Raw genomic sequence first — 9,614 nt, 5'->3', positions numbered from 1 at the left:
AGGCGCCGGTCTGTATTGTTTGTTTTTTGCACACACAGTGAGATACTGCACGCAAACATCATGTGACAAGGATAATACACGCAACACATACCATAAAAGTGACACCGCACAATTGAATAATAGCGCGCACAGAGTATGCGACACAACACAGGCGCACACCGCGCACACAAACAGCGCATGGCCGATACATGTACGCATACCATGCACAATACCGCGCACACACACACACGCATGCACGCACGCAGGAGACAAATACAGCCGCACCCAGTGACACAATCACACAGAGACAAGCAGACAGCGCAGAGTTTGTAGTGAACACTTCGTGTTTCTGTCCCAGGACTCAGGGTGTCACTTGCTGGACTTGCTGGCAAACAGAGCGCCCAAGGTCACCAGAACCCCCAGTGCCACCGCACCCACAAGGACCGTCTTCAGGGAGACCAGTTCTCCTCCTGCTGCCTCCTTGCCTCCTCTGTCGCACCGGGCCCGTAGACGGCCAGGAACCCGTTCTGCAGGACAGAGACGCTGTTACCCCCGCACAGAGAGGCCCAGTTCCCCTCTCGCGTCCTCTATCGCAACCGTTCCAGCAGAGGGTATTAGGAGAGGAGGGGAAGAGAAGGAAGGGGCGAGGGGGGGGGAGAGAAGGAAGGGGCGAGGGGGGGGGGAGAGAAGGAAGGGGCGAGGGGGGGGGGAGAGAAGGAAGGGGCGAGGGGGGGGAGAGAGAAGGGGTGAGGGGGGGGAGAGAGAAGGGGCGAGGGGGGGGAGAGAGAAGAGGCGAGGGGGGGGGAGAGAGAAGGGGCGAGGGGGGGGAGAGAGAAGGGGCGAGGGGGGGGAGATAAGGGGCGAGGGGGGGAGATAAGGGGCGAGGGGGGGAGATAAGGGGCGAGAAGGGGCGAGGGAGAGAAGGGGCGAGAAGGGGCGAGGGAGAGAAGGGGCGAGGGGCGGGGGAGAGAAGGGGCGGGGGGGAGAGAAGGGGCGAGGGGGGAGAGAAGGGGGGAGAGAAGGGGCGAGGGGGGAGAGAAGGGGGGAGAGAAGGGGCGAGGGGGGAGAGAAGGGGCAAGGGGGGGAGAGAAGGGGCGAGGGGGGGGAGAGAAGGGGCGAGGGGGGGGAGAGAAGGGGCGAGGGGGGGGAGAGAAAGGGCGAGGGGGGGGAGAGAAGGGGCGAGGGGGGGGAGAGAAGGGGCGAGGGGGGGGGAGAGAAGGGGCGAGGGGGGGGAGAGAAGGGGCGAGGGGGGGGGAGGAGAAGGGGCGAGGGGGGGAGGAGAGAAGGGGCGAGGGGGGGAGGAGAGAAGGGGCGAGGGGGGGGAGAGAAGGGGCGAGGGGGGGAGAGAAGGGGCGAGGGGGGGAGAGAAGGGGCGAGGGGGGGAGAGAAGGGGCGAGGGGGGGAGAGAAGGGGCGAGGGGGGGGAGAGAAGGGGCGAGGGGGGGAGAGAAGGGGCGAGGGGGGGGAGAGAAGGGGCGAGGGGGGGGGAGAGAAGGGGCGAGGGGGGGAGAGAAGGGGCGAGGGGGGGAGAGAAGGGGCGAGGGGGGGAGAGAAGGGGGAGGGGGGGAGAGAAGGGGGGAGGGGGGGAGAGAAGGGGCGAGGGGGGAGAGAAGGGGCGAGGGGGGGAGAGAAGGGGCGAGGGGGGGAGAGAAGGGGCGAGGGGGGGAGAGAAGGGGCGAGGGGGGGGAGAGAAGGGGCGAGGGGGGGGAGCGAAGGGGCGAGGGGGGGGAGAGAGAAGGGGCGAGGGGGGGGAGCGAAGGGGCGAGGGGGGGGAGCGAAGGGGCGAGGGGGGGGAGAGAAGGGGCGAGGGGGGGAGAGAAGGGGCGAGGGGGGGGGAGAGAAGGGGCGAGGGGGGGGAGAGAAGGGGCGAGGGGGGGGGAGAGAAGGGGCGAGGGGGGGGGAGAGAAGGGGCGAGGGGGGGGGAGAGAAGGGGCGAGGGGGGGAGAGAAGGGGCGAGGGGGGAAGGGAAGGGGTGAGGGGGGGGAGAGAAGGGGCGAGGGGGGGGAGAGAAGGAGCGAGGGGGGGAGAGAAGGGGCGAGGGGGGGAGAGAAGGGGCATGGGGGGGGAGAGGAGGGGCGAGGGGGGGGAGAGAAGAGGGAAGGGGGGAGAGAAGGGGGAAGGGGGGGAGAGAAGGGAAGGGGGGGAGAAGGCAATTAGGGGAGGGGTAGTGGGGGGCGGGTTAAGGTAGGACCCACACCCAGCCCCCGTTGTTCTGTATCCAGTCCCTGAGGTTGGTCTCCAGGTAAGTTCCCATCCAGTCCTGTATCCGCAGTACCAGCAGTGACATCTCTGTGTTGACGCTCTCTATCTCTACGCAGAGCTCGGCTCCTAACACAAAGAACGCCACCATGCGCCCCCAGTTCACGCCGTCCTGGAAGAGGTCACCCGCCACCTCAGCGAAGCGTGGGTACGCCGTGCTGGGAGTCACATGGATCTGCTCAGAGATCCCGCTGAACTGCTGCCGGAAACGCTCCTCAAACACGTCCCCAGCAGCACGCATCGCGCCATGAAGAGGGCAGGAAGCGCCCCCCGTTGGCTCCGACCTCAGACCGCGCTGACACAGCTTGTACCGCACAAAGTCCTCCACCAGGACGCGGGATTCCGACGCGGACTCCGCCATCCAGCCACTCTCTGCAAGAGAGAAATACGCGGTAAACCCCGCCCTGCCACAGCCCTGTCTGAGACCCCATCCAACCAGAGAAACCCCCCACCCTGCCAGACACACTGTAACCCCGCCCTGCCAGAGAGAGCCCCCCCACCCTGCCAGACACACTAACCCCGCCCCTGCCAGACACACTGTAACCCCCGCCCTGCCAGAGAGAACCCCCCCACCCTGCCAGACACACTGTAATACCGCCCTGACAAAGAGTGAGCCCCCCCACACCCTGCCAGACACACTAACCCCGCCCTGCCAGAGAGAACCCCCCCACCCTGCCAGACACACTAACCCCGCCCTGCCAGAGAGCGAACCCCCCCCACCCTGCCAGACACACTGTAATCCCGCCCTGCCAGAGAGAGAACCCCCCCCACCCTGCCAGACACACTGTAATCCCGCCCTGCCAGAGAGAGAACCCCCCCCACCCTGCCAGACACACTAACCCCGCCCTGCCAGAGAGAGAACCCCCCCCCCCCACACACACACTGCCAGAGACACGCCTTGCCAGTGACCCCAGCACTGCGGTAATCCCCGCATTGCCAGATCCACGCTCTCCCTGCCAAAGACCCGCGCTGCAACTCCCCTCCCTGCCAGCGGAATGGGACGTTTCACCGCGACCAAAACGCCACCACTGGGACACTTCTGCAACGCACCAGACCCGGCCTGCCGCTCCTACAACTGCGTGTTTAATGCCCCGCTATAGAACGCTACACTGCCTAGTCCCGCAGGACATTTAAAGATGGCGCGTCGGAGCGGCCTGTATAGGCAGTGAAGCGGTCCCGTGCGGGACACTTACACGGCAGTTTTTGTAGTGGCCGGTCAGGCGCAGGACCGGAGGTCGCGCCGAAGTGGGCAGCATTTTGGTCACAGCAAAACGCCCGAGAGAGCACTGCCAGACTTAGGCCTGGGACCCGCTGCGCTCATTGGCGCGGGCGGCAATGTAGCGAGTTCCCCACCAGCAGGGAAATCCTGCGGAGCCGGTCCCGGTCCCCCCTGGCGGCACAGCGCACTACACGCTGTGGCGCGTCAGCCGCTGGAGACACAAGAGAATGGTGTTTCCTAGCTTCGACGCGTCACGTGGTGTGGCTGTGAGCCAATGGGGAGGGGAGGCTTCGGGAGGAGGAGAGGCTTCGGGGAGCGGGGAGGAGTGTGGAGTGACAGCAGCGTGAGTGCCTGTCTGTGTGTGTGTCTGAGTGCGTGCGTGCCTGTCTGTGTGTGTGTATGTGTGTGCCTGAGTGCGTGCGTGCCTGTCTCTGTGTGTGTATGTGTATGTGTGTGCCTGAGTGCGTGCGTGCCTGTCTCTGTCTGTGTGTGTGTGTGTATGAGTGCGTGAGTGCCTGCGTGTGTGCGTGTGTGCCTGCGTGTGTGTGTTTTTTTTTACTTACCTGCAGCCCGTGGAGGGAGGGGGGGGAAGAGTAGCGGGTCCCTCCGCTCAAGCCACGCCCCCCCCTCCCTGTCAATCCTCCCACCTCCCGCTCCGGCCCCCCACGTCATGGCCGCACCCCCCCCCCCCCCCCCGAACCGTTTGGCCACGCCCCCCCGCTACTACTGAAGTTTCCTGTAGACCGCAGATCGCGGTACAGTGAGTTGCACGCGCCGCCGGCAAGCAAGCCAGCCGTGCGGACGCGTGCAACGGGACCTTAGCCTTAATACACACACACACACACGCACGGTTCATTTTAGTTAGCAGTTCCATCCTAAAAATGGGCGCGCGGATTTGCCTCTTCCAATCTCTGCGAGCGCTCGGATATTGTCCCGTGACCAGACACGCCGCGCTTTGTTCGGAGCGCCGCGTTTATCTATGAAACGGGCCGCACGTACTATACCGTATGTTCCTGTAATCTTGATATCCCGTAACCAAGCACTGGACTAGTTCTGTATATGACATCCCCAATATAATTGGTGTGTTGTCTCTCGGCCCCTAATTGAAATCTTGAGAGTAACGGCATTTTCGGACATTTTTTGCTACAACGGGTGGCGTGTCGATTCCCTGTTTGGGTGAGACCTTCCCGTTACCCGCCGTGGCAGCAAGATGAGGTGCAGAGTAATGGTGTGAGGGGGGATATGACTCACGTGAGGGACCCTGCGGGGGAGATTAATGGCTCAGACAGATAGCTGTATGTATTATCCCGTGTCACATACGCAAGTCCTGTGCTCACAGAGGTGTGCCGCCCGTGAGACAGGCGCAGAAACCATCGAGGAGCCACGATTAACCCCTTCCCTGCCAGAGAGGCCAGCAGAACAATGATTAACCCCTTCCCAGCCAGAGAAACACAGAGCAATGATTAACCCCTTCCCTGCAAGAGACACACAGCAATGGTTAACCCCTTCCCTGCCAGTGACCCGCAGCGCTCCCTGGTTCTAACCGGTCAGGTGTAGTTCAGGGCCCCCCCGGTCCCTTCCGGTTTCATGCCGCAGCTTCCGGTCTCTGGGTATCCCCGGTACTCTCCTTCGGGGTATCGGCAGCCACTTCCGGGTGCGTCACGGCGACGTCACAAGCGACCCACCTGCTGACTGACAAAGAGTGAGCAGCTAGACTCCGCCCCTCATACCGTAAAGTGTGGAGGTGACGCGCAGCGACCCCCATATACTGGCGCTGTGTATAACACCCCCCTGACCTGTTATATACAGACTGTGTATAACATCCCCCTGTATACTGACCTGTTATATACTGGCGCTGTGTATAACATCCCCCTGTATAGTGAGTGACCTGTTATATAAAGACATTGTGTATAACATCCCCCTGTATGCTGACCTGTTATATACAGACACTGTGTATAACATCCCCCTGTATAACTGACCTGTTATCTACAGACTGTGTATAACATCCCGCTATATACTGACCTGTTATATACACTGTATATAATATCCCCCTGTATACTGACCTGTTATATACAGACACTGTGTATAACATCCCCCTGTATGCTGACCTGTTATATACAGACTGTGTATAACATCCCGCTATATACTATTATATACACATTATATATTATATATACTATTATATGCACATTATAAGTGGCAGGACTACTGAACAACTGAAGTTTAAAAGGAAGTTCAAAAGAAGTGAAGAAGAAGTGGACACCCCAACAGGCCCTGATTCCTGCATTTAAACTACGCTGGAAAGGAGGATATCATCAATACCAGACTGCATCATTACTGCTGTGATGCTGCCTTTACCATTTATATTTGCTGTGACTTCACTTCTTCTCAAATGATGCACTTCTTTTTACCAGCCTCAGTATGTCTCTAACTCTATTCATATATCTCCATCTCTCCTTCCTTCACCACTTCTCCTTTCTTACCTGCGCCCTCTGACACCACACAGCTATACACCCTGCACTAAAACGCACCCCTACAAAATCATCCTCACACATCCTCTTTCTATCCATACTTCTCCTCCTTGCTTCTGGGGATATCTCTCCCAATCCTGGTCCCTGCCTTATTCCTACATGCTCTCGTCCTCGCCTGCCAATTGCAACCTCTACTCCTTCTGGTGTTAACCCCTCCAACCTCATACCCATCCTCTGCCACTCTCCCTCTCTCCTGTGCCCTTTGGAATGCTCGCTCCCTCTCTAACAAGTTCCTCTCTGTACATGACTTCTTTCTCTCTCACTCTCTGCTCCTATTTGCTATAACTGAGACTTGGCTCACTCAGTCTGACTCATCTCTGGAAGCTGCCCTCTCCTATGGTGGCCTTTCCTTCTCCCACACTCCGCGCCCTGATGGCTGGGGTGGAGGCGTGGGGCTCCTGCTCTCCTCTCTCTGCCGTTACCGAACCCTTCCTATTCCCCACTCTTGCTTTTCCCTCCTTTGAGGCTCACACTGTCCAGATCTTCTCTCCTCTCCCTGTCCATGTGGCGGTCATCTATCGCCCATCTACCTCTACTCATCCCCCCTCTGCCTTTCTCTCTCACTTTGAATCCTGGCTCTCTTTCTTTCTCTCCTCAGACTCCCCTGTTCTTCTCCTTGGGCACTTCAATTGCCACATTGATGACCCCTCTCTCCCTTGGGCTTCCCGTTTTCTTTCTCTAACCTCTTCTTTTGGCCTTCAACAGTGGACTGCAGCCAGCACCCACAAGGATGGCCACTACTTAGACCTGGTTTTCACTAAAAACTTCTCTCTCTCTCCGATTTCTCCATTTCCTCTCTCTGACCATCACCTCATCTCATTCTATCTCGCTTCTCCCCTTCTCCACCTCCATCCACCCCCCGGTTCTGCAGAAACCTGCGCTCTATTCACTTACCTGACTTTGAGTCCACTTTACGCTCCTCCCTCTCCTCTCTCAGCTCTGCTACAGACCCTGACAACCTGGTCAGGAACTACAACTCTACCTTGTCCTCTCTTGATCTACATGCCCCGCTTTCTCTCTGCCGCACTCGCCCTTCTAACCCTAGACCCTGGCTAAATTCCCACACGCGCATGCTGCGTTCCTCCACTCGCTCCTCTGAATGCCTCTGGAGGAAATCTCATACTCTCGCAGACTTCCTTCACTACAAATTTATGCTATCCTGTTTCAACTCTGCCCTCACAAGCTAAACAAGCCTACTTTTCTTCACTAATCAACATGCACAAGTCCAACCCACGCCGACTGTTCTCTGTCTTTGATACTCTACTCAAACCACCCTCAGCTGCCTCTCCTTCCTCCATCTCCGCTCAGGACTTTGCTGACTATTTTAAGGAAAAGGTGGAATCCATACGTCAGAACATCCCCTCTGTTTCTTCCTCCCATCCGACACCTCTTCCTAACTCTCCTCCTGCCTTCCTTGACTCTTTTTCCACTGTTTCAGAGGAGGATGTGTCGCTGTTGATCGCCTCTTCTCCCTCTACCACGTGCCCTCTTGACCCCATTCCCTCCCATCTCCGTAAACCTCTTGCTCCTACTATAATCCCTACGCTCACAAACATTTTTAACTCCTCCCTCTGCTCTGGAACCTTTCCATCCTCCTTCAAACATGCAACAGTCATACCATTACTCAAAAACAGCAAGCTTGACCCTACATGTCTTTCTAACTATCGACTTGTCTCCCTCCTGCCTTTTCCCTCTAAACTCCTTGAACGTCTTGTATTCTCTCGCTTGCTCCATTTTCTCAACACCTATTCTCTCCTAGACCCTCTAAAATCTGGCTTCCGCACTGCTCACTCCACTGAAACAGCCCTCACTAAAATAACTGACGACCTCCATGCTGCCAAAGACAGAGGTCATTACACTCTGCTCATATTACTCGACCTGTCTGCAGCAATTGACACCATGGACCACCCTCTTCTCCTTCACATTCTCCATACTCTTGGTATTCGGAACAAAGTTCTATCCTGGATCTCATCCTACCTCTCCCATCGTACTTTCAGTGTCTCTTCTACTAACACCTCCTCCTCTATTGATCTCTGTGGGGGTACCCCAGGGCTCTGTCCTGGGACCTCTTCTCTCTTCTCTGTACACACTCTAGGTGACCTAATAACATCTTTTGGGTTTAATTATCACCTCTATGCTGACGACACACAAATATACTTTTCAACACCCGATCTTACACCTGCTGTACAAACCAAAGTTTCTGAATGTCTCTCTGCTATATCATCCTGGATGGCCCTCCGCCGCCTTAAACTCAACATGGCTAAAACAGAGCTCCTCATACTTCCTCCCAAACCTGGCCCTGCTACCTCCTTCCACATTAGGCCTAGGACATAGTAAAATCAGCGTCGCTGAGGCGGGCTGAGCTGCGCTGAACAGATGCACAAAGCCCCTGCATCTGTAATCAGCGCGGCTATAGTTCCTCCGCATGCTTGCTGATGCGTGCGGAGGCTGAGAAAATAAGGAGACAGGCAAGTTTGAAATTTTGCCGCTTGGGGGAGAGGAGGAGCGGTCACGTGACCGCTCCCATCCAATGGGGCTGCAGCTGGCATTTTTACTACTGTGTCGGAGCCACCAGACAGAGTAGAGGCAGCACAGAGGTGTGTGTGGTGTATCTACTATATATTTGTGAAATCACTGTATGTCTGCATCCCAAGGGTCAATCGCATTGGACCTTGGGCCTGTCACTCCGGCTCAGGCCATGCCCGCCCCCGCACACCTCTCATTGGCCTACGTCCAACACCAATGCCACACTGTCCCACCCCTCACTGACTCTCATTGGCCTGCGTCCAATGCCCGCCCCCGCACACCTCTCATTGGCCTGCGTCCCACCCCTCACTGACTCTCATTGGCCTGCGTCCAATGCCCGCCCCCGCACACCTCTCATTGGCTTGCGTCCCACCCCTCACTGACTCTCATTGGCCTGCGTCCAATGCCCGCCCCCGCACACCTCTCATTGGCCTGCGTCCAACATCAATGCCCTAATACTTCCACACTGTCCCACCCCTCACTGTCAAAACCTTCACGTCTGCTACCACAGACTGCCGAATCAGGTACAGAATCTACACACAACGCACAAACACAGCACACACACACATTCACCAAACACTGCAGACTGCCTCTTCAAACCCCCCCTCCCCTCCACGCCACACATCTCCCTCCCGCAACCGGACCGCGAGGCCGCGGCCTCCACTCACACACCATGGCAACGATGTCCCTCCCCCTATCCCGCTACCTCACACAGTGTAGCTCCCGCGAACCGCACAGCACGCCTCATCTCCTGCACCTCACACAGCTCCCTACCGCAACCAGACCGCGAGGCCCCCTACCCCGCTACACCATGCCACCAATGTCCCTCCCCCTATCCCGCTAGCTCACACAGTGTAGCTCCCGCGAACCGCACAGCACGCCTCACATCTCCTGCACCTCACACATCTCCCTACCGCAACCAGACCGGAAGGCCCCCTACCCCGCTACACCATGCCACCAATGTCCCTCCCCCTATCCCGCTACCTCTCACAGTGTAGCTCCCGCTACACACCACTCCCTCCCGCTACACACCACTCCCTCCCGCTCCATTCCCTCCCCGGCGGGGGAACAGGCAGGCTGCCACGCGGCGCCTAAGATGGC

General features: G+C 58.1%; 1 protein-coding gene across 2 annotated transcripts; it reads right to left on the bottom strand.

The window, feature by feature from the left end:
- Positions 1-305: 305 nt before the first annotated feature.
- Positions 306-5,156, bottom strand: LOC142465129 (apoptosis regulator R1-like). Of its 2 annotated transcripts, none has more exons than XM_075569063.1 (3): positions 5,001-5,156; positions 2,176-2,609; positions 306-506 (listed from the first exon to the last, which is right to left on the bottom strand). In XM_075569063.1, the coding sequence occupies exons 2-3, from the start codon at positions 2,596-2,598 to the stop codon at positions 429-431; spliced, it is 501 nt and encodes a 166-aa protein (XP_075425178.1). In that variant the 5' UTR covers positions 2,599-2,609; positions 5,001-5,156; the 3' UTR covers positions 306-428. The 2 variants fall into 2 exon arrangements, with proteins under 2 accessions (XP_075425178.1, XP_075425179.1); XM_075569064.1 differs by having other exon boundaries at positions 2,254-2,609.
- Between the last annotated feature and the right edge of the window lie 4,458 nt (positions 5,157-9,614).

This window comes from Ascaphus truei, chromosome 13 (assembly GCF_040206685.1).
Source record: "Ascaphus truei isolate aAscTru1 chromosome 13, aAscTru1.hap1, whole genome shotgun sequence".
Taxonomy (NCBI): Eukaryota; Metazoa; Chordata; class Amphibia; order Anura; family Ascaphidae; genus Ascaphus; species Ascaphus truei.
The sequence above is the reverse complement of the archived record's forward strand: the minus strand, read 5'-3'. Positions and strand labels throughout refer to the sequence as shown.

Coding starts and splice junctions, on each gene's coding strand:
- LOC142465129 (XM_075569063.1), bottom strand. CDS start 2,598: ATGGCGGAGTCCGCGTCGGAATCCCGCGTCCTGGTGGAGGACTTTGTG. Junction 507..2,175: donor TACAGAACAACGGGGGCTGG/GTGTGGGTCCTA, acceptor TCTGTCCTGCAG/AACGGGTTCCTGGCCGTCTA.